Consider the following 25,701-nt stretch of genomic DNA (forward strand, 5'->3'; position numbering starts at 1 on the left):
AAAAAATGACTTTAAGGCATCTGCGCCTTATTTATCCTCCTGTGTCATTTTCACACACAGGAGGGGGCGGGCCTTAAGAAATGGCATCCAGCCTGATGTGCGCCGTTTTTTAACGCCTCGGTCAGGGCAGGTGTTAAGGGACCTGTGGGCTCATTTCCATGGTCTCTGACCATGGAAGCAGTCCACAGGTACCCTTCCCTGCACCCAGGGACACCCCCTGCAACCCTCGCCCACCCCTGGAGAACACCCATGGATGGGGGGACCCATCCCAGGTAAGTACAGGTAAGTAGAGGTAAGTATATATATATTTTTTTAAATGGCATGGGAGGGCTAACTTGGGCCCCCCTACATGCCACTGTGCCCAATGGCCATGCCCAGGTGACAGAAGTCCCCTGGGCATGGTCATTGGGCAGGGGGGCATGACTCCTGTCTTTGCTAAGACAGGGGTCATTTCAATGGGGGTTGTGCATCAAGAAATGGCGCAAGTCAGGTTAGAGCCAAGATTTTTTACTCTAACCTGACTTGCACCATTCTTTGACGCACAACCCCCATTCTTCCCTACGCCTGCGCTGCCCGGTTAGAGTCATTTATTTTGACTCTAACCAGGCCACAGTGCCGGCTAACGTCATTCCATAATTAAGGCGCCCGGCTGGCGCGTTAGATGGCATTAGCTGGCGGTAAACTTTTTGATGCCAACCTGCGCTGGCGCTGGTTTGCGTCAGAAAGAATAAATATGGGCTCAAGTATCACTAGGGCCTACACCTGTCTGATGAGCTCCACTGTCTGCAAGCAAAGGTGCACGCATTGCCCATTAACTGTGGCCAGTCATGCTGCTGCGTTGGAAGCGGCTTCAGCTGCTACTCTCGGCATGTGCAGCATCTACAGTTTTGATCCTTGGGGACAGCTGTTTCACTGTGCATTGGGAATGTACATTTACTATGGTGGGATGTCCTATGTGAGGCACTAAGCAATTCCATTCCAAGATGGCAACCGCTTTCAATTTCCCTCTGGAAAATGTGAGTACATGAACAGAAGAACAGTGGTCCTGCAACAGTGTTCAGAGTTTGTTACATCCTCACTGAAGTCCTAAAATTTTAGAAAAATCCAAAAGTTACATAAAGAACAAGTGTAGCAAATGAACCACACCCACTCAGTAGGAGACTGGTACTGTGGTAATATGTAGCTGATGCATGTTGGAGCAAATATATTACTAAAGCATGGTGTAGTATTTATCATTTGTCATTTATAACCAGTACATTTTCCATGGAAAATGACTAAACTGGCAAAGATGTGCAGGTTTACTGGTAAAACCATATAGCACACAAACAATAATATGTGGAGACAGGGTTTCAATAAATAGTTATCATGTGCACATCACCAAGAAAACTGTCTTGATTGGTTTTGATTCTATTAAAATCTTTTTTTCCGTCACAATTCAGAATCACAAAACACGTCCCATGTGTGCTTTGCTAATGGCTGATGTAGTTTGAAATATTTGTACATTTAATTTACAGGTATTAAAATGCTGGTGTGAGTTAGAATAAACTCAATCATATACAGCCTTTTCTTTCATACTCCCTTTACCGTAGCAAGATTGTCACGTTCTTCACTTTACAAACTCCATCTACTTTGCGGTCAGAGAAAGAATAGAAAAGCAAAACAGTCGCCATTTTAAAAGATTTAGCAGCCAGATGACTTATCTTCACATTTGACCTCTGTCTATGAAAACACAACAAATATGACAAGATAACACCAAAGCCTCTTTATTGCTCATTCACCTTCTGAACTACATCCCACTCTTACTTCCAGCGGCCATGCAGAGTAATGGAGATGCCATTGTCTAAAGTCTGCCCCTGAGGCATACCTGCCCTTTTCTCACACTGCTCCATTATAAAGATTTGAAACAAAATAGTAATTGACAGTACTGATAAATTTCAGAAGGAATCAGACTCATATCAGACTCATATTATGCTATGTGACTGATGTTTGTATAGCGCACATTCTGCCATTAACATGGCTAGCCTCTTAGCGCTGTCGCGAGTGTCATCCATGCTATTCAACGTTTGCCTCTAGAAAATCTTGCTTAGAACTGAAAGTGCCACTTCAATGAAAGAGAGAGAGAGTGATTGTGTGTGTATGTAAGGGGGGTGAGGGGGTGAGTGTGTGTGTGTGGGTGGTTGGGTGGATGTGTATGTGTGTGGTGAGGTGGGGTGGATGAGTGTGCGTGGCTGGTTGTGTGTGTGTGTATGGGTGGTGGGGCGGGAGTGGATGTGTGTGTGTGGGTGATGGGGTGGGGGTGGATGGGTGTGCGTGTCCTTGTACAAAGAAGCACAGATAGTGAGTGATTAAGTACATGTATGAATGGATGATTAAACACATTGAAGAGGAATGCCAGACCTCTTGCCTTGCCAGTGCTTGTATCACCGCTTCTGCTATGGTTGAAGCACAACTCAATTCAATGGATAAATTTGTTCATATGTTTTTTTTTTGTTAATCCAGTCTCCTCCTGGAAAAGTGAGGGATGCTGTGATGGCGGCCATTGATGCAGGATATCGCCACCTTGATGGTGCCTACGCCTATGAGAATGAGCAGGAAGTTGGGGAAGGAATTCGTCAGAAAATCCAGGAGGGTGTGGTGAAACGAGAAGATTTGTTTGTCGTCAGCAAGGTACTGTTCTGAGGGAGATGCTGGTGTTCCTGAGAGCAAGTTACACATCTTTGCCTAAAGCTAATTATCAATGTTTGTAGTTTGGCAGATTGCACGAGGGATGGGGATCCATATTTCAGGTTGTTTTGACAAAGTTAAGACAGTGCTAAATGCATATCCTATTTTTGCCTGGCTAGTGCACACTCTAAATGGATCCCCTGCAGAACACAAGGAAGGTTCACAGAAGCATTAAGGGGCTTCTGAAGTTGTACTGCAGGTGGCCTCTTTGATGCCCTCTTATGTGCCTTGATGAATCAGTCCTGAACTCCCTATTACCAAAGTGCGAAGAAGCCACAGTCCTTTCTATAAATGTATATGAGTATTGCCCAAAATAATCTGATTTTATTTCCATATCAGTTGTCACAAAGGTGACAACTATCTTACATACTCCAGAATGCCTTTGTAAACAGCCCCAAATACTGACACCTCTACATGCGCTGGAATACTGTTCAGTGCAGTTTACCCTTAGACTAGGACCTTGCTTTTCTTACATCTTTGTTGAAAACTTCCTGTATTGAAGTTCCTTAAAGATAACAAATGAACTGCATTTATGTTTTGAATTAGTTGTCTTATTCCCATTAACCACAGATATTTCAAACCCCAAGTATTTCAAACAGAGCAAACTCAATACAGAGTGCTGCTGGCAGGCAATACTTCTGGCAATATTTACAGCACGTGTATGCCTGTGTAGGTGTTTGTGTGTGTCATACCTACTTGCTGTGACCAGGGCATTGTACTGACGACCATAAACAAAACTTTGTGGATTATTATTAGAGTCCTGAGCACACACATCTGTATTCATCCGGTTTGTAGACAGGGATGGACTACTGTTTTCTTAGGATGTCATACTCGCCAGCCCTATCGATTTAGGCAGTAAGCCTCTGCTTTTTCTACAGCAGTGGTTCCCAACCTGTGGTCCGGGGACCACTGGGGGTCTGCAAAGCCTTCTCACTGGGCCCGCGACTGCTTAGAAAATTAAATAATATTAACAAATTAGGTCTCCAGTTTTCAGTAATGACTCACTGGGGGTCCCTAGGTTCCAATACCAAGTCAGAGGGGGTCAAATTAAGAGAATGCAGAATTCACCAGATGGGACTTGGCAAGTACACTAACATCCCACTTTTTACTGACATAACCACAATGGAAACCTCACAGATGCCATATGTAATTATGGGCCAGATTTAGAGTTTGCTGGCTATGGTATTCCTTTGCAATTACAATGGAGTAGCCTGCCTGCCAAACCTTCAGTCTGCCTGCCTCTAGAGCAGTGGTTCCCAACCTTTTGACTTCTGTGGACCCCCACTTTATCTGTAACGGAGCCCGGGGACCCCCACTGAATCATTATTGGAATCCAGGGACCCCCCCAGTGAGTCATTACTGAAAGCTGGGGACCTAACCTGTTAATATTCTTACATTTTTTAAGCAGTCACGGACCCCCTGAGGATGCTTTGCGGACCCCCAGGGGTCCCCGGACCACAGGTTGTGAACCACTGCTCTAGAGCCTTTAGAGCTGGGTGGACCTTAAGAACTTTCTGGCTGGAGCCCTCTTAGGAATACTTCCTCTGATGGCCTGGTGGAGTAGGAGCTGTCGAAGGAAGGACACTACATTGTCTGACGGTTTATGTTTGACAAGGTAGTGCCTTTTATTCCCTTCCGTCACTGCCAGGAAAGACCTAAGGGAGAGGCACAGGAAAAACAATAATGACCAACATGTTCTGGGAGAAATCTCACGGGATTTGAGGGTCACTGCCACTTTGGAAGGTAGTTATGTTATTGAAAAACAAAAAAAACATCACTAGTTTGGGGAAAGGCCATCAAACACGGGGCTGGTGTACACCTAATCTCTCTTACATTGAAAGCAAACAGTCTGTTGGCGGCTCCTTTCAAGAGGACAACTGGATCGCCCCTCATCTCTAAATATAGTCAGAGCAGTACCCTCAGGATTGTCGAGCTAATGTTGCCTGCCATCCCAATGAATGCTACTCCGTCCTCTAGACTTTAAAACCAGGTCCTACCTTTGTTAAAGTCTCATGTACCACATTCTTTTCAAACCATTACCTTCATAACATGAGACTGGGAATAGTAATGCCAATATCAGGGATTCCAAAAGCCAGGACATAAGTCGCAGTTGCTCCCCCTGATTGACGTCCATGACCACATTTGTGTGTGTGTATGTGTATATATATATATATATATATATATATATATATATATATATATATATGAATATATACACTTATATATATATTCCTAACCAAAGTCCACTAAATAATGCCGAACTCTTGACGGGTGCATCCATTATGTGCAAGTGGCAGCACATTATTCATTTAAAGCAAGAAGAAGAGATGGAGCACTCACGGGTACTTTAGATCCAATTTATTGCGCCACAGACGCGTTTCAGCATTCTTTGCCTTTCTCAATGTGATTTGCGCAAAAATGAAAGAAAAACAGTCACCTGAGCAGCCTTTAAATAGATTACTCCATGCTTTAAGTGAAAAGACAGATGACGGACTTGCATTTGCTTCTTCAAACCTTGTCATCACGGTGCAGCCATCACTCTCTGTGTGTTGTACTCATTATTTCAAATGTAATGCGCAAATTAGTCCTCCACATCACATAATCCTAGTAGCCTTGACAATGGAGAAGCTGTACATAGTGGTTTGGTAGCCATCATGCTGATGATGGAATCCATATTTTACAGCAAACTCTGAACTATTTTCTATACTTATAAGCTCCCTTCCATTTAATGGTTTGTATACAACTGCATTGTATGCAATAAGAGCACCCAAAGGTAAAAAAAAAAAAAATATATATATATATATATATATATATATACTGTATGTATATACAGAGGGGAAATCTGAAATATATTCAATGCACATTGTAACTTCACAAGAGGGGATGCACTAACACGGGAAAAAATATATTGCCTTGAACTTATATATACATATCTTTATATATATGTATGTATATACAGATAGATAGATAGATAGATAGATAGATAGATAGATAGATAGATAGATAGATAGATAGATAGATAGATAGATAGATAGATAGATAGATAGATAGAAAATGATTCCATGTAAGTAACCACATTCGGTCAGGAGTGCCACCTTTTTCTGCCCAGAACCCTCTATTTTGTCACTATTAACATGGCAGAAAACTAAATTTAGTGTACAGACCATGCTGCTCACCTTGGAGGTGTTGTCAGCCTTCGGGGAGTGTAGACAGCCTTGCATATCTAATTTTCAGCCTTTCACAAGCAGACATGCCTGGGAGAGGGCTGTGTCCTCTTCAGGGGGACAGCCCAGATGCATATCAGAGGTGGTACAGCCTTTAAAGCTCGCCACTCTGTATTGTCAATTCACTAGCCTGCTTGAGGAGAAGAGAGATGTGACCTATCTTGCCAAAGCCTTTCTTTCCAACTCTTGGGAGTGTTCACACTGCCTGGCAGGAGATCTCAATCTTGTCGCTGGAAAGCGCGGGCTGACCAGTCAGAACACAAAGAGCTGGGGTAACCAGGTTGGCAACCTTTAAAGTTCCACTTGGGGATGTTGTTTGATACCAAACTCGGCATATCTATGTGACACCATAATGGAGCTAGCAACCTGAGTCTGCCCTGGTGCAAGTCCCATGTTAACCTATGGATCACGTATCACTTATAGTGTACTTTAATGATGAAGTCACTAAGGAGACATATAAGCTTATGCTTACATGACTATATTGTTAATATACTGCACCCTGTCTCCTAGGTACAGGAGGCTTTCTCTAGGGGTGACTGACATATACTAAAAGCAGTGCATGTGACTGTGCCACACATGATGGTGGCACAGTCGAGTTTGAGCAGTTTTCACCGCTCCTGCAGTCTGCAATGGCAGGCCTGCTGTTAGTGGTTTGCTTGGGTCACTCAGGGTTGCACAAACAGTGCTTCAGGCACTTATGGCCCCTTTAAGGCCCATGCCCTGGTTACCCCTGGCACTATATACTAGGGACTTATAAGGAAGGAGCCTATGGTACTTGCAGATTGGCGATACCAATTTAGGGAGAGAGCACTTACAATGGGGCCTGGTTTGCAGGCTCCAGTGCACTAGAGTAGAAAACCTGCATCTAGTAGTCCAAATGAGGACAAAAAGTGGAGGTATCTGCAAAGAGCCCTGTTTTCCTACATTTTTTATTTACCAATTCAAGATTGTAGATGTGACTTGAAGGGGCAAATATATATTTTTTTTACCTGCACTAAACTGGTTTTGAAAATCAGAATAGGTGGACAGCAAATGGCAACTGCCGGGCTCTCCCATAAATATATACATTTTTTTAATGACCACGTGGGGTGGGGAACCAGAGAATGAGCGGGTATGAGGGAAGCAATGGAGAGCAGGCAGGGATCAGTGGAGAGCAAGAAGAAGAATGATTTAAAAAACAATACATAAAAGTTAAAGTGTGTCATGTTAAGCCTACACTATAGTGTCAGAGTTCTAGAAAGGCACATTTTAGAATAACTGTATTTATTTTCCTTCCAGTGGCCTTTAGACTTAATGACTTTGCATTTCCTATGTAGCCCAAAGAGAGCAATTCATCGTCTGCTGATTCACCAAGAATTCTGGTTCAGGTCACAACAGGCCCACGGAATGTTACTAATACTAGAAGAAATGTAAGAATCAGAAACACATATTGGCCCATATTTATAGTTTTTGACGCAAAACTGCGCTAACGCAGTTTTGCGTCAAAAAAATTAGCGCCGGCTAACGCCATTCTGAAGCGGCATGCGGGCGCCGTATTTATTGAATGGCGTTAGCTGGCGTTAGCCGCCGGCGCCGTCTGGTGTGCGTTAAAAAAAAACGACGTACACCAGGCAGCGCCGGCGTAGGGGGATATGGGGCTTGGGCGTCAAGAAATGGGGCAAGTCAGGTTGAGGCAATTTTTTCGCCTCAACCCGATTTGCGCCATTTTTTTTCACTCCCAACCCCCATAGAAATGACTCCTGTTTTAGCAAAGACAGGAGTCATGCCCCCTTGCCCAATGGCCATGCATGCCCAGGGGACATATGTCCCCTGGGCATGGTCATTGGGCATAGTGGCATGTAGGGGGGCACCAATCAGGCCCCCCTATGCCACAAAAAAAAACTTACAAAAAACATTTACCTGAACTTACCCTACTGTCCCTCGGATGGGTCCCTCCAGCCTTGGGTGTCCTCCTGGGGTGGGAAAGGGTGACAGGGGGTGTCCCTGGGGGCATGGGAGGGCACCTCTGGGCTCCTTCAGAGCCCACAGGTCCCTTAACGCCTGCCTTTTGCAGGCGCTAAAAAACGGTGCAAAAGCGGCCGTACGTCATTTTTTTTGACCCGCCCTCTCCCGGGCGTGAATTTTGCCCGGGAGTATAAATCTGACGCACGTGCCTCGGAGTCGATTTTTTAGACGGGAACGCCTACCTTGCATATAATTAACGCAAAGTAGGTGTCCACGCTAAAAAATTACGCTAACTCCATGGACTTTGGCGCTAGACACGTCTAACGCCAAAGTATAAATATGGAGTTAGTTTTGCGTCGGAATTGCGTAAAAAAAAACGACGCAATTCCGGCGCAAACGGAGTATAAATATGCCCCATTATGTCTCCTGGTGAATCAGTGACAGATGAATTGCGCCATTTGGGCTACATAGGAACTATGGGCTTGATTTATACTTTTTAAGCGCTGCATTTGAGTCATTGTTTGACGCAAAAGCTGCACAAACGTAAAAAATACAACTGTATTTTGTAAGTTTGCACCGCTTTTGCGTCAAAAAGCGGTGCTAAAAAAGTATAAATATGGGCCTCAATTTTGTAAGTTTGCGCCGCTTTTGCATCAAAAAATGACGCAAATGCGGTGCTAAAAAAGTATACATCAGGCCATATGTTCGCTGTAGGTTTCGCGTACTGGTTCCAGCGCCCAGACTCTCTCTGGGAGCGCGTTCGCGTCTCCCAAGACTTAAAGACAAAAGGGAGGCGTGAAAGCTCCTCTTTTCTCTGTTCGCAGGCGGCGCACCAGGAGGACCAGCAAATCCATTAATGATAAAGGGTCTGCTTCTGTGATTTGGAACCCTAGTGTTTCAAGAGGCAGCAGTAAATAAACACATGTATGACTGTGTTCACACCGCAGTTAGAGGGTTAGCATGTAGCATTACTGCCAGAGCTGCTGACTTTGGAACTAAGGATACAGGTTCCAGTTTCGATGCTCAGGTAAAGCTCTCCCAGAGACGTTTGAAGGCATGGGCAAAGTGGGCTGTGGCCCAAGGCCCCCAGCCTTTGGGGGGGGGGCTGATAGAACCAGCTTTGTACTACAAAGAGTCTTGCTCTGATGTCCTTGAGTAATTCTTACTCAGATTAGCTTGCATACCATTTTCCTTTTATTAATATGGGTGAGGTGTGAGAGTCTCTTACAGACATTTTACAGAGAAATGTTGTGTTTATGTTTCATGCAACATCCATAAAAGAGTTTCTTTTTGTTCAAACCAAGGGACCTTACATATGTGAAATTGGGGGTTGTGGCAGAGCTTATTTGCAAAAATATTAGCTGCTGCTGTGTTACAATATTAAAAGAACATGTCACTATCTCTGAATATTAGATGTAAATAGATTTAGAATTTGGACCAGTGTGTCTGTGCACTGTCAGTGACCTTGCCAGATAGGGCATGACAAAGCTAAAATTGGATCATAAGTTCAAAGCTGTCCTGAACATGGGACCTCAAAATACGTTTGGTCCAGGGCCTCTGAAATCCTTAAGATATTCCTGAGCACTCCAGTACTTTCTGGTCCAGTTTGGTATCTATACCTGCGAAAAATGAAACTTTCACCTTAAATAACCAAATACTTTTTAACTGATACTCCTTTTTATTTATCTTTACAAATGAGGACACTTTCAAATACGTGAGTACAGGCTTTGCAATATACAAAAGAATGATGGATGGAGTGCTGACAATGCAAACACTCTCCCCCAGTCACATATCTGGGTTTAATCCATCGTTTTTTTGCTGCCCATGCCATTCCAGTTTGGACCCAGCCATATGCAAATCAGTCTTGACCCTGTTCCCATGGGAACAGTCCAGCCCGAACTGCCAGGCCAGGTCTTCCCTGGACTGGAAACAAGCATCCTGGGACCGGTTTCGGGGTTTCACCCCTCATCAGCCAGGCTAGCTTGAATCCAGTGGCATGGGAAGCACGGGACCCACGTCTGGGCATACCCTTCCCACTTAGGGCAACATTAACAACACAAAAGAATGATGGACGGAGTGCTGCCAATGGAAACACTCTCCCCCAGTCACAGATCTGGGTTTAATCCATCGTTTTTTTGCTGCCCATGCCATTCCAGTTTGGACCCAGCCATATGCAAATCAGTCTTGACCCTGTTCCCCATGGGAACAGTCCAGCCCAAACTGCCAGGCCAGGTCTTCCCTGGACTGGAAACAAGCATCCTGGGACCGGTTTCGGGGTTTCACCCCTCATCAGCCAGGCTAGCTTGAATCCAGTGGCATGGGAAGCACGGGACCCACTTAGGGCAACATTAACAACACAAAAGAATGATGGACGGAGTGCTGACAATGCAAACACTCTCCCCCAATCACAGATCTGGGTTTAATCCATTTTTTTTTGCTGGCTATGCCATTCCAGTTTAGACCCAGCCATATGCAAATCAGTCTTGACCCTGTTCCCCATGGGAACAGTCCAGCCCGAACTACCAGGCCAGGTCTTCCCTGGACTGGAAACAAGCATTCTGGGACCAGTTTTGGGGTTTCACCCCTCATCAGCCAGGTTAGCTTGAATCCAGGGGCATGGGAAGTACGGGACCCACATCTGGACATACCCTTCCCACTTAGAGCGACATTAACAACACAAAAGAATGATGGACGGAGTGCTGACAATGCAAACACTCTCCCCCAGTCACAGATCATTCTTCACCAAAGGCACTGTACTTGGGGGTCTACACGACTCCGTGTCCGGCGCCGCTAGTGTCGGCTTGTTCGGAACGACTCCGTCACGACGCCGTGTTAACATCTCATCGAAGCATTTTTGTTTCTAAGCGCTATTTTTGAGTTTAATCTCTAAAAATTCATAACTTGACTTGTGTATGTCGGATTTTTGTCATTTTGGTCTTGTTTTGTTTAGATAAATATTTCCTATTTTTCTAAACCGGTGTTATGTCATTTTGTAGTGTTTTCATTAAGTTACTGTGTGTGTTGGTGCAAATACTTTACACCTAGCGCTCTGAAGTTAAGCCTACTGCTCTGCCAAGCTACCAAGGGGGTAAGCAGGGGTTAGCTGAGGGTGATTCTCTTTTACCCTGACTAGAGTGAGGGTCCTTGCTTGAACAGGGGGGAACCTGACTGTCAACCAAAGACCCCATTTCTAACATTGGTGATCAGCGGTTGGGATTTGGACTTGTATTTGTACTTGACATACAGTAATTAAGTGTACACTACTATTTTGAGTGCAGACCACTACGTGACCACATACTACTTGTTTGGTGATCTTTTGATTTTTCTCTTAAGGACTCCTTTTTGTTCTACTTCCATGATTTTGCTGATCCCTTGACGGATTCTTTTTACTTAATTGGGAACTTATTTTCTGCCTTTGGAACTTTGCACTTGTGACCATCATGTCTCAATCTGGAGAATCAACAGTTGAAGCTGTGTTTGAAATAGAGAAACTGAAGGAGTACTCAGTTGCTCAATTGAAACAGTTCCTTAAAGATCTTGACTGTCCCACTGAGAGCTCCACCAGGGAGGGGGAGCTGCAAAAGGCACAGAGGGCCTGGGAGACAGTCAAGGAGGCTGGAGGGCACACAGAGGAGGAGAATGTGGGTGGGGAAGTGCAGAGGATACACAGTGGTGTAGTGGAGGTACCTGTTACGCCTGGGGGGAGGGTCCCCTGGAGGGGTAGCAGGGTGTCATCCAAGGGTCTGACTCCTGAAGAGTTACAGGACAGACAGGCAGAGAGGGCTCGCCGGTTGAAGTTCAAGGGGTTGAGGATGCAAAGGGAGAAGGAGTTGGAAGAAAGGAGGAGGGACTAAGAGATCAAAAAGAGGATTTGGGCTTATGAGCTCAAAATGAAGGAGCTGGAAGTCATAAGGGCTGAGTCCAGCTGGAATGTGGCAGCAACAATTTTATATCCAGTGGGGCTGAAGAAGTGCACATGCCCAGAGATGTGGTACCCTAATTGAGGGAGGGAGTTAGCACACACCAGGAGGTTCAGGGGTATGAGGTAGCTCCAGTGATGCACAGGGTCCTTGAGGTGGATTGGGGAACTGGCATGGGGAGTCATATTCCTACTGGTGGGAGGGACACTCTACTGACTCTAGGTGAGAGTGACAGGGAGAGGGGTTCCCCCCAGGTAGAAGTCCTGGTTATGGAGTGTGAAGACATCCCAGAAGAGTGTGGGTTGAGTGTCAGGGACAGTCAGGTACTGTCTCACCAGTCTCAGGAGGGTGATGTGGGGTGCTTTTTCAAAGCAGAGTCACTGGATGGTTGGGTGAAGGGTACTTTGGTTAATTCATGTGAGGGGCTGAGTGATGTAATTGCTGGAGAGCATATGTCTAGTCCTTATTTTCCAGAGCTACGACAACACCAGGTGGAGTGTGAGTTCTCTGACCCCAGGGAGCTTACAATGGAGGCAGACTTCTGGGTGAGTACCAGAGAGTTTGAAGAGGCATTTGGGGGTGCTCCTGAGAGGAGTGGTCTAGGTAGTTCCCAACCAGGTGAGGTAGGGAAGGATTGTAGTGTCCCAGGTAGGTCCCAGTGTAGTGGGATGGGTGAGGGACCCCATGTCCAGTCTCAGAGGAGAGGGAATGGGGATGGGTTGAGGCCCAAGGTGCCCGAGATCCAGTCCCAGGTCCTGGAGGGTTCCATGAGGGAACACCAGGAGGGAAGCCTAGCCTGTACCATAGGGTCATCTGTTGAGGGAGACCCCACAGTGTCAGGGGAACTTGGGGGGGGCGGCTGTAGCCAGCGTCCCGCCAGTTCAGGTGTCTGGCAGTACCACTCCTAGTGAGGGGGTGCAGAAGTCCAGACAGAGGGTTGAGAGGGGGTTGCGGACCCCAGTGGAGAACCTGGAGGGTCAGGGGTCAGCTCTGAGAGCACAGCCCCCCATGAATGACCTTGGTGAGACCATTTCTGGGTTGGGGGAAATCCAGACTCTGTCAGATGGGCAGAGGTCAGGAGACCTGCGCCAGCCAGACTCTTGTGTGGCCCTTGGGGACGGTGTGTCCCTTAAGGGGGGGAAGTGTGCCCCCCTAGAAGTCCTGGTGTGCCAGGCAATGGTTCAACTGCAGGGTGGTGACTCTGGGTTGAATGATCAGGTTCAGGGGGTAAACTCTGACCTGATGGGGGGTAGGTGTGTTCCCAAGGACGTCCTGGTGCGCCAGGCAGTGGTTTAACTGCAGGGTGGTGACTCTGGGTTGGATGACCAGGTTCAGAGGGTAAACTCTGACCTGGTGGGGGGTAGGCATGCCCCCCAGAAAGTCCTGAGTTGCCAGGCGGTGGTCCAGTCTGTGGATACAGACCCTGGACTGGGGGATCAGGTTCAGGGTGTCCCCCCTGACCTGGAGGAAGGGGCTACTGCTAACAGTACCCATCCCATGTTGTCTTCTGAGGGGGCCACTCCTAGTTGGGGGGTGCAGGACCCCAGAAGGGAGGGCAGGGGGAGGGAAGCCTCACCCCTGGCCCTGGTCCAACCTGAAGGTACAGACCCCAGGTTGGCGGACCAGTTGCAGGTTAACAGCCCTGCACAGGTGGAAGAATTGTGCAGGACTGGTTCTACAAGCACCCTGACAGTTTTTGACTCTGGGGGTGCCGCTTCTGCAGGGAGGGTACAGAGCCCCAGAGGGGAGGACCAGGGTCAGGTTGTCATCCCTGACCTGGTGGAAGAGAGAGTGGTCAAAGGGTGCCAGGCACCTGGGGCTACCGGCCCCCACTCTCCGCAGTCACAGTGGTTGGAGAGGCCTGAGGTTGGGCTCTCATCCCTGACAGTTGTCCGGGGCCACCGTGGCTTGCTGTCCTGGTGGACAGAGTTGCCCTTGGGGTTGGGGGGGGGGACGAGAGTCACACCCCGGGGGTGGAGTGGGCAACACCACTGTGTTGGCCCTGGTGGTACATCTGTGAGCAAATGAAAGTTAGGTGCTGCACAGATGGTGTCTGCAGATGTGGAGAAGAGTTCCCCATGGGTTAGCTTAGTGGGCCCTGAGAGTATGGACAGAGGGATCCAACTGGAGTCAGGAAAGCGTAGAACTGGAACATGTCCCTGCTGTTGTGGGCCTGGGTCCTTGTTCTATCGCCCCAATCAGGGAAGTACATCAAGGTATTGATTGTTCTCCCCTGGCTTTAGGCTGGTAGGGGGTTGTGTTGGACTTTTTTGCTTATGCAGGGTCATCCCCAATCTTTTTGCCTCCTGTCTCCTATTTTGTCTGACCTGTTGCTGTTGGTTTTTTAGCTCTGAGCACTTTACCACTGCTAACCAGTGATAAAGTGCATATGTTCTCTGTTTAAATTGTAATGTTGATTGGTTTATCCATGATTGGCATATTTTATTTACTAGTAAGTCCCTAGTAAGGTGCACTAGAGGTGACAGGGCTTGTAAATCAAATGTTACTAGTGGGCCTGCAGCACTGGTTGTGCCACCCACACAAGTAACCCTGTAATCATGTCTCAGACCTGCCACTGCAGTGTCTGTGTGTGTATTTTTACACTGTAAATTCGACTTGGCAAGTGTACCCACTTGCCAGGCCTAAACCTTCCCTTTTCTTACATGTAAGGCACCCCTAAGGTAGGTCCTAGGTAGCCCCAAGGGCAGGGTGCAGTGTATGGATAAGGTAGGGCATATAGTAATGTGGTTTATATGTCCTGACAGTGAAATACTGCCAACTTCGTTTTTCACTGTTGCAAGGCCTGTCTCTCTCATAGGATAACATGAGGGCTACCTTTAATTATGATTAAAGTGTAGATTCCCCTAGAGAGTAGATGGACATGTGGAGTTTGGGGTCCCTGAACTCACAATTTAAAAATACATCTTTTAGTAAAGTTTATTTTAAGATTGTGCGTTGGAAAATGCCGCTTTTAGAAAGTGAGCATTTTCTTGCTTAAACCATTCTGTGACTCTGCCATGTTTGTGGATTCCCTGTCTGGGTCAGTTTGACTGTTGGGTTGTTTTTCACCTCACACCAGACAGTGACACAAAGGGAGCTGGGGTGTAACCTGCATTTCCTGATTAGCCATCTCTGCTACGAGGGAGGGGTGGAGTGGTCACTCTCATCTGAAAGGACTGTGCCTGCCTCTGACAATGCAGACTCCAGCCCCCTGGTGTGTGTCTGAGGCCTTGCCTGGGCAAGGCAGGATTTCACAAGTAGGTGTGAGTCCCCTTTGAAGAAAGGTGACTTCAAAGACTAAAATGAGTATAAGAAGGGCACCCAAATCTACAGACTTTAGAAACACTTCTGGAACCAAGAGGAACCTCTGCCTGGAGAAGAGCTGATAGCCGAGGAAGAAGTGCTGCCCTGCCTGTGACTGTGTTTTGTGGAGCTTTCCTGCAGTGCTGCTTCTGCCACAGTAAGAGGGCAAAGAATGGACTTTGTGTGCCTTCCATCTTGTGAAGAAATCTCCAAGGGCTTGAGTTAGAGCTTGCCTCCTGTTGTTTGAAGTCTCAGGGACAGCAAAGACTTCTCTCTGCCAGCACCTGGAGTCTCTGGAGAGACTCCTGCTCTGACAAGTGGTGCCCTATCCAGTCCCTGGGCCCTTGAAAGGAAAGCTGGTGGAAATCCAAGGAAATCGACTTCGGACGACTCCGACCGACGCCGCTGCTGAATCCGGTAACGCCGCCTGTACCCGACGCTGCACTCCTTCGCTGGAACGCGATGCTCTTCGCAGGCCCGATGCCGCTGTAGCCGCGCTGAAGTCTGCGGCTCCGTGAAAAGTCGCCGCACCACGTCGTGACCGACGCCGCTCGAAGTGCACGGATTCAACGTTTCGCACAGACGCCGCGATCTCCGACTTCGCGCATCGGCTTGTTCTCATTCTTCACCAAAGGTACTGTACTTGGGGGTCTACACGACTCCGTGTCCGGCGCCGCTGGTGTCGGCTTGTTCGGAACGACTCCGTCACGACGCCGTGTTAACATCTCATCGAAGCATTTTTGTTTCTAAGCGCTATTTTCGAGTTTAATCTCTAAAAATTCATAACTTGACTTGTGTATGTCGGATTTTTGTCGTTTTGGTCTTGTTTTGTTTAGATAAATATTTCCTATTTTTCTAAACCGGTGTTGTGTCATTTTGTAGTGTTTTCATTAAGTTACTGTGTGTGTTGGTACAAATACTTTACACCTAGCGCTCTGAAGCTAAGCCTACTGCTCTGCCAAGCTACCAAGGGGGTAAGCAGGGGTTAGCTGAGGGTGATTCTCTTTTACCCTGACTAGAGTGAGGGTCCTTGCTTGAACAGGGGGTAACCTGACTGTCTACCAAAGACCCCATTTCTAACATACACATAGTAATATTGTCTGTGCAAAGATTTCACCTCATTACTACCAGTGTAACAACCAAATGCAGAAATAAGGAACCTTGACCTTTGACCTTTGACCTTTGCGAAGGGCCTTCCATTGCGTGCAAGCACATTTTGCTACATTTTTACTAACTCATGATTATTGTGAGCTAGAAACATTTTTTGTTAAAATCTACAGATTTTCCAGCAGATGATGTATTATGTGGCAAATGTGTCAAATCCATAATTATGTGAAAAAAACTCCAGCTGCAGACTGGCATTGTTCCAGTGGCCCAGACTAAGGTGAAGCGCTTCCACGTTTTAATTTTTTGAATTTTGAAGACGCCTTACCATATTCTAACATGATCTCTGAATAATGATTGACATGCCACATATTTTGAAAGCTTGCTTGTGCATGAGCTCTCAAGTGCCAAAGCCTACGTTGGGGCAGCTGCCCCTGTTAATTTCTTGACTCACTTACCTCTATCTTGCACCATACTCAGGGCCACTGGAATTATGAGACAGGAGAGGACCACATTTTGTGTCAGGTTTGAATTATGCAGAAAGAAAAGACAAAGTATGCTGCATAATGTGACACATTTTGTGATACTATTACTTTATTAGTTTGTCTTGTTTACACATGCTAACACTGTCAGAACAAATTTCTAACCTCATTAGTACCAGTCAAACACCCAAGTACACCAATTAGCAACTGAAAGACGACCAGTCAACCGCTGCAAAAGGTTTTCCACTTTGCAGCCATACAGGTAGCCATAGTTTTAGTAACTTTAGAACCATTTGTGCTAGAAACTTTTTTGGGGGGTTAAAATCTGCAGATTATAAAACAATGATGGAAAATGTGGCACATATGGAAAATCCATAGTTATGGGAAAAGGCCACAGCCACATCATTCAGTGTGAGCATTCTGTCAAGCATAGGTTTTGTACTAGCAGGGAATCCTTCCAGTACAAAAAATATTTTTTAGGACTTTTCCCACTGTATGTGTGCTGTAGAGTGCAACGCACATGAAAAGTTTGAAAAATATGGAGACTTTTAAAAGCTGCTTCACTGTTATGCCTGACTCAGGGAGATGTATTTTTTGGCTCACATCCCTGTCTATAAATGTTAGTAGGTAGGGAGTTGCCTCAAAAACCATAAGTGGTTGCATGGACATGCCATGTTCCACCCATTTTACGCCATCTTGATTCAAAGTAGCGCAAGGCAGGGCATACTGCTACCTTGCGTTACTAAGGGAAACTTTCCCACACAAATCATGATTTGCTTTGGCAAGTAAATCCCACCTCAACACTGTGTGCTGGGTTTGCGTCACTTTTGTGATGTACATTTAGTGCAAAGTGTTAGTAAATCTGGACCAGAATCTCTAAATAGGTACTTAATATATATATTTTTTTAAAGAATCTGTTTTTTGCATATTTTTTCATACTTATAATAGTAAAATGTAAACAACTGTACATCATTTTGAACTTTGGAGATCGCTCACACATTTATACATGTTGCATAGTATTACTTAGTTTCCACAATTTAACTCTCTGCTCACCCTTCATCGTCTGTTGTCTCTCCCAATGAGAGTCAGATCTATCAGCAGTGTTCCCCAGTCTTGCAGATCATCCTCCAGATTTTCATCTGTTCGTACTTGTTTAAGATGAATTTCTTCTGCCAGTGCCCACTCCCTTTCATCCCTTTTCCAGTATTCTGTCCCAGGGGCTGTGCTCCCCATCCAAACGATAGCAAATTCTACGTTTTGCCAGTAAGTGTTAGGTGTGTAAACTTACACTCCATCTTTCTTCCGCCTGCGCAGCTGCCCGTCTCGCAGCAGCCCTACCACTGGGCTCCCATACAGTTGTATTCCACAAGCAGTCTTCTGATGTTGGAACACCTCCTCCCAAAATGTTCGTATAGGTGGGCAATTCCAACCGAGGTGCCGAAAAGTGACATTATCCAGCCGGCAGTGGGGGCAGCCTGTCAGTCTAGTGTGATCTATCGTATGAAGTAGTACTGGTGTAGTGTAGGTACGGTGCAGGTAGTTGAAATGCGTCAGTCTAAACCTAGTGCTAGAGGACACCGTGCGCACCAGAGCACATCCTAGACCACTGATGTAAGGAGTGTCCCTGGTTCTGTATCCCACGCCGACCTATCTGGGAATTGTCATTGCAGGCTGTCCGGCAGCGCAGCTTTGTATAGTTGTGATATCAAGTGTCGTTCACCCGAATTCCAAGAGCGCTCGGAACATCAGGCAGGATGGCGGCACGGTCGGATAACTCAGCCAAATCCCCTTGGCTATATTAGCTATACTACCATAGACGAGAAGCTGCCCCTCCCTCAGACCATCCGTCTCCCGTGCAGCTTCAAATGTTAGAAACTCATCTGTTGGGTAAAGGTCTGCTAAAGTCTCGCATCCCCGCCCTCCAAGCCAACGTGTCCACTGTCTCAGTTAACATACGAAAGGCCGGTAGGTCCCACAATGTACATTCTCTAGCTGGAGCCCTCCGCAGAATCGCTTTCAAAGTCCTTTCCCATAATGTGGCCGTATGCTTTATGGGATATGGGACCCTTTCCGTCGTTCGGCCAGCTGACTGCAAAATGAGGGCCAATTCCATAACTCGTCAGTTAGCAGTGCCTTCTCCCAGTTCAGTCCCTCTGCCAACCAGAACTTATCAATATTACTAGGACGATTTGTGTTCTTACTGCAAAGCTAATGTAAGTTTGTGTCTTTTAATACTGACCCAGATGTGAGGGGCATTCAGTTACAAAGCAGGATGGATATTTTCCCTTCACTAATCCTGTAGTTTGCGATTCCATAATGACGTGCTCTGTGTTAATGTGCATGGTTCCCTCCATAAAACCACATATCCTGCAGTTGTTTCTTTTCAATGTCCTTTCCAAATCTTCAGAATCCTATCCTTGAAGACCCTTTGGCTCATTTTACTCAGGTCTTGCTGCGTGTTCTCGTTTTACTGCACTGAAGTTCTGCTCTAGCAGTCGGGTCGTGTTCATTATCGCTCCCAGGATAATCATATCCATTGGCATTTGAGGTGTCTCCACAATTTCTGTTTTTTGTAGTCTTGGCAAGACAGCTATGTGTTCATACGAATCTATCCTAGATTGGTTTCCAAAGCACCCTTTTCACCATTGTGTAGGGCTCTTCTGCACTATGGCAAGGGTTCAAGATTGTTCACTCCTTGGGATAAGTTATTGATCTCCCCTCTGTCTAGGGATCCCCCTAAATTGCCCCAAGAGTGCACTGTGCCGATAGTGAATTACAGTTTTATGTATCTGGGAATTTACATTACCAGAGACCAAGAACTCTTCTTCCAAGCGAATTTCTACCCACAGTTGAGTAGGCTGCATCAGGATGTAGCCCATTGGAAAACCTTCCCACTGTTATTGAAGGGGTAAGGGGCCCTCTATAAAGTGATGGCATTACCACGATTACTTTATGTTCTCCAGAACACCCCCTACAGGGTTCCACCTGAAGTGTTTCGGCATATAGATCAGGAAGTTCGTCTGTTATTATGGAATGGGGGTTGTCCTCGTATAGCCCTGCATACGCTCCAGAGAAGCGTTTACGATGGCGGACTGGCTGTGCTCGATCTTCTTAAGACCTACTGGGTGGCTCAATTGGTGGTAATCAATGATTGGGCATTTACGTCGTTCTTGGTCGATAGACACATGTGCAGGAACCTGGGCTATGAGTCAGCGTTGTACCAAGTGGACACTGCTGATGCATACTGCTGTTGCGGTGCGGGTTTGGAATAAAGCAACGTGATATGTGAATTTGGAATCCACCTCAACGACCCGAACTCCCATGTGGCATAGTGGTCTCCTACGTGAAGTTGGGGCTCTAAAGGGATTCATGGTATGGTCCCTCCTGGGCATTGATTACCTGGGAGATGTTTAGAGGGAGCAGAAGATGGTGCTGTTTGATGTCTTCCATCAGGAATATACAAAGGTGGACTGTTAGAAATGGGGTTTCTGGTTGTCTAGGGTATGCACCTCAGCCAGGCAGAACTTACCCACTCTAGTCAGGGCAAGGGAGTTACACGTCCAAGATAACCCCTGCTCACCCCCTTGGTAGCTTGGCACGAGCAGTCAGGCTTAACCCAGAGGCAATGTGTAAAGCGTTTGCACAATACACACACACATGTGACGCAATATCCCCACCACGAAGGAAACACAACACCAGATTATACGAAAATATACTGTATTGTACACAACGCAATTATCAGACCAAAGATCACATATCAGTACTATCCTGCTACCTTAGCAGTTGTCAGAACGTTACACATTATTTACTCTGCAAATTAGCAATAGTCACACATAACACACAGGTTACTCAGTATTCTGCAACATAAGTAGTAGTCAGGAAACACGTTATCACATTAGAACACTTGTCATAAGAATATCATAAAACGCCCATAGTAGGAACATTAGAAAACATATGGCAAGTTAGGGAAACATATTAGCAAGTCATGCCCATAAAAGGAACATTTGCATATGCCTATGAAACACCATCAAAAACAGGTAGGCAACATATAAATCAGACGAAGTCTCTAGTAAGAACTTATGTTCTATATATTGTTCCTTTAACAGTACCTGGCTTGATGAAGGCACCTCCAGTGCCTATGAACAATGGGGCCCCCGGCGCTCCTACGCGCAAAATGGGGGTCTCTGACATCCTTTTGAGGAGAAGAGGGCGGCACGCACCTCCTCTAGACCATTGACGGTCCCCTCCGGGGCCCGTGATTACTGGGGGCCATCCAGGAAGCGCTTTTCAAAGTGCTAAGGCCATACTTATAGCCCGGGTTGCGGCGGTGATTCCAGCATGAAACAGGTGCCTCGAAGTGCCTGAGGGCACAGAAGAGCGCTCTCTCAGCGCAAAGGGGATATCAAGGCAGCACTCCTCGTGCAGGGAAAAGTTACAGGAGTCAGGGGCCACGGCACCCTGCCCCTGGGAACAATGAAGCAGGAAGGAGCACAAGGCTGGTGGGTCCAGCTACAGGCCAGCACAAGGGGGGCAGATGATGGCAGTTCCTCCTAGTGACCAGGCAGGTCACAGGTTAGCACAGCAGCAGCAGTCCAAGGCGGTTTCCTGGTGAGTCCATTCAGCAGCATCTTGTGTCCAGGTTCAATTTCCAAGAGTGTTTAAATTGTGGGGAAAATTCCCCTGTACTTATAGTCAGTTCTTACAGTGTTTTACAATGGTAGGGAGAGGAGGTTCCAGCCAGTTACAACTGGTTCTGGGAGTGCCCCCTCTCTCCTTTCAGCACAGGCTCCAAACATCAGTGGGGGGTTAACGACCCTATTGTGTGAGGCCAGGGCACAGTCTTTACAAATGCAGGTGTGCCCCACCTCTCCCTTCTCTCAGCCCAGGAAGACTATTCAGTATGCAGATACACCTCTGTGACACCTTCACCCTCCCTGTGTACAGGCTGTCTGAAAAGTATGCACAAAGCCCCAACTGCCACTCTGCCCAGACGTGGATTGGAGACAAGCTGCAAAACACCAGAGTCATGAGCACAGATAAATGTGCACTTTCTAGAAGTGGCATTTCTGTGATAGTAATAAAAAATACACCCACACCAGTAAGCAGCATTTATTATCACCATCACAACCATAGCAAACACTCCTACGCTACCCCTCATAAATCAGACAATACCCCTTACACATAAGGCAGGGCATTTCTAATGCAATCCTATGAGAAGGCAGCACTCACAGCAGTGAGACACCAGTTAGGCTGTTTGTCACTACCAGGACAGGCCATGCAACTTGGCACATGTCCTGCCTTTCTACATACATGGCACCCTGCCCATAGGGCTAGCTAGGGCGTACCTTAGGGGTGACTTACATGTAGTAAAAGGGGAGTTCTGGGCCTGGCAAGTAAGTTTAGATGCCAGGTCCCTGTGGCAGAAAACCGCGCACACAGGCCCTGCACTAGCAGTCCTGAGACAGGTTTGAAAGTCTACTTCAGTGGGTGGCGCAAGCAGCGCTGCAGGCCCACTAGTAGTATTTAATTGACAGGCCCTGGGTATAGAGATACCACTGTACAAGGGACTTATAGGTAAATTAAATATGCCAATTAGGTATAAGCCAATCATACCAACTTTAGATGGGAGAGCACCTGCACTTTAGCACTGGTTAGTAGTGATAAAGTGCTCAGAGTCCTAGAGCCAACAGCGAGAGGTCAGAAAAACCAGGAGGAATGAGGCAAAAAGACTGGGGATGACCCTGCGTAAGGCAAAAAGTCCAACACAACGCCCTACCAGCCAAAGGCCAGGGGAGAACAATCAATACCTTGATGTACTTCCCTGATTGGGGCGATAGAACAAGGACCCGGGCCCACAACAGCAGGGGCATGTTCCAGTTCTACGCCTTCCTGACTCCACTTGGATCTCTCTGTCAATGCTTCCCAGGCAGCCTAGACCAACCCACGGGGGTTCTCTAGCTGCCAATGGCCAGAACCAGGCCCCAGGCCATATAGGAGCCTCTGGTCTCTGAAACCATAACGAGTGGGGGGCAGTAGCCCCAGGTGCAAAGCAACCTGTCTCCACTCCACTTCCAATCAGTTCAGGGGCTCTACCCTGCCACTGATCCACCAACCTAGGGTCCGCACCCATAGGTTCTACAGGGGCTAGAGTTGAGGCTCTCCTCCCTCTACCCCTCCATCTAGGATCCCGCCCTCCTCTCCTAGGAGGGGTATCACCAGAATCCACACTTGCCAGGGGGCTGTGTACAGCAGCCCTGCACAACTCTCTCGCCAGCCCAGGATCACTACCTGGCGACTGACCACCCAACCTAGGGACGACACCCTTGCGTTGCACTGGGGTCCGGGGGGGGCTTCCCCCTCCCTGAACCCCACTTCCAGAGTCCTGCGTCTCCCCACCTCGGGAGAAGCCACCAGAAGTTTCACACGGGGGGTAAGCACACTAACCGCCTCCCCAACCAGGTCAGAGTTTACCCCCTGAACCTGTCTATCTAGTCCAGGGACGACACCCTTAGACTGGACCATTGCCCAGCGAACCAGGACTTCCTTGGGAGCACACCTACCCCCTACCAGATCAGAGCTTACCCCCTGAATCTGGCAATCCAACCCAGAGTCACTACCCTGCGGTTGAACCACTGCCTGGCGCACCAGGACTTCCTGGGGGGCACACCTACCCCCCACCAGGGAAACACCTTCCCCAAGGGCTAAACAAGAGTCTGGCTGGCGCAGGTCTCCTGACCTCTGCCCATCTGACAGAGTCTGGATCCCCCCCAGCCCAGAAATGGTCTCACCAAGGTTATTCCTGGGGGGCTCTGCTCTCAGAGCTGACCCTCTAGGTTCTCCACTGGGGCCCGCAGCCCCCTCTCAACCCTATGCCTGGATTTCCGCCTCCTCCGCTGTAGAGCGAGACTACCAGACATCAGGACCGGTGGAACGCTATCACCAGCCACCCGCCCAAGTCCTAATGACAAAATGGGATCCTTCTGAACAGCTGGTCCTACGGCACAGGCTAGGCTCACCTCCTGGCGTTCACTCATGGAACCCTCCAGGACCTGGGACTGGAGCTCGGGTACACTGGGCCTCAGCCCAACCCCATTCCCTCTCATCTGAGACTGGACATCGAGTGCCTTACCCGCCCCAGTACACTGGGACCTACCTGGGACACAAGCCTTTCCCACCACACCTGGTTGGGAGACACCTAGACCACTCTCGTTAGGAACACCCCCTAATGCCACACCAGACCCTCTGGTACGCAACCAGAAGTCTGCCTCCTTTGCAAGCTCCCTGGGGTCAGAGAGCTCACACACTGACAAGTGTTGGCGTATCTCTGAAAAACAACAACGAAGCAGGTGCTCTCTGACAATCAGATTAAACAGCCCTTCAAAATTGTTTACTGTGCTACCCTTCACCCATCCATCTAGTGCAATGCAACAATCCTCCACAAACTCCTCCCAAGAGTGGTGGGACAGTTTCTTACCACCCCTAAACCTTTTTCTGTATTCCTCAGGGGAAAAACCATACTTCACAATCAGTGCATTTTTTACAGTGGAGTGCCCTTCCCCGTTACTCTCTTCTAGAGTCAGTAGGGCATCCCTCCCCTCCTCAGGAATAAAGCTCCCTAGGCCAGTTGCCTAATCCTTCTCAGGGATCCTGCGCTCTACCAGAGCCCTCTCATATTCCTTTAACCACTGACGTATGTCACCCCCCTCTTGGAACCTAGGTACCAGATCTATGGGTATGTGAGGAACATCTTTGCTACAGCACTGTACATTGCTGCCACCACTGGACTCCACCTGCAGCGCTGGTGAGTCCAGAACTTTCCGACTGCGCTCTAGAGCGAGTCTTTCTCTGGCTAAGGCCCTCTCTGCCTCTGCCATTCTCTCCTGTACTAAGGCCTTCTCTAATTCAGCCCTTCTCTCCTCAACAGCTATTCACGCTAACTGCAACTTCAGGTCCCTCTCCTCCCGCCTATCTCTTAGCTCTTCTGGCGTCAAGGAATGAGAGGTAGCCCTGCTTCTTACACTGGACCCAGCAAGGGACTCTCTATCACTGGGGCCTTCCCTGTCAACTGGCGTTCCCATCCGGTCATTCTCACCCTCCTGATCAGTCTCTCTACCACTCTCTAGGGATGAGGTCTGGGAGCCCTCCCATTGGGAACCCTCGCTACACTCAGGATCCTCTGGGTACCCCCTGAGCACACTCCCTCCCTGGGTAAATGTCACAAACCTTTCAAAGAAATTCAGAGATCTCCTGAGGTCCCCTTCTACAGGCAGCCCTTTCTCTCTACAGAACCCCTCTAATTCCTGCTGCGCATAAAACGGCAGGTCCTCTAAATCAAAGGTAAGCCCCATCTTGAAAAGGTACAAATAACCCAAATGTGACAACCACAATACCCAAGCGAGAGAACTGAAAACAGGAAAAATGACCAAAGAGAGAAAGTTAAGAGAAGCCAAACATGTGATGGTCTAAACGCAATCCTTGTAGTGAAATAATGAGTCACAATGGTATTGTGCAAGCGTAAGTCCTATCCCACCGCTGCCACCAATGTTAGAAATGGGGTTTCTGGTTGGCTAGGGTATGCACCTCAGCCAGGCAGAACGTACCCACTCTAGTCAGGGCAAGGGAGTTACACGTCCAACATAACCCCTGCTCACACCCTTGGTAGCTTGGCACGAGCAGTCAGGCTTAACCCAGAGGCAATGTGTAAAGCGTTTGCACAACACACATACACATGTGACGCAATATCCCCACCACAAAGGAAACACAACACCAGATTATACGAAAATATACTGTATTGTACACAACGCAATTATCAGACCAAACATCACATATCAGTACTATCCTGCTACCTTAGCAGTTGTCAGAACGTTACACATTAGTTACTCTGCAAATTAGCAGTAGTCACACATAACACACAGGTTACTCAGTATTCTGCAACATAAGCAGTAGTCAGGAAACACGTTATCACATTAGAACACTTTTCATAAGAATATCATAAAATGC

At 47.4% G+C, this 25,701-nt stretch overlaps 1 protein-coding gene across 1 annotated transcript in view; it reads left to right on the top strand.

Moving 5' to 3' along the window:
* The window catches only part of LOC138287476 (aldo-keto reductase family 1 member B1-like), a 97,770-nt gene that overhangs the window by 17,895 nt on the left and 54,174 nt on the right, over positions 1–25,701 (top strand). The window contains exon 2 of the mRNA XM_069227918.1: positions 2,500–2,667. Coding sequence (XP_069084019.1) covers positions 2,500–2,667 — 168 coding nt within the window. The remainder of the gene's footprint in view (positions 1–2,499; positions 2,668–25,701) is intronic.

Source organism: Pleurodeles waltl, chromosome 4_1 (assembly GCF_031143425.1).
Source record: "Pleurodeles waltl isolate 20211129_DDA chromosome 4_1, aPleWal1.hap1.20221129, whole genome shotgun sequence".
NCBI lineage: Eukaryota > Metazoa > Chordata > Amphibia > Caudata > Salamandridae > Pleurodeles > Pleurodeles waltl.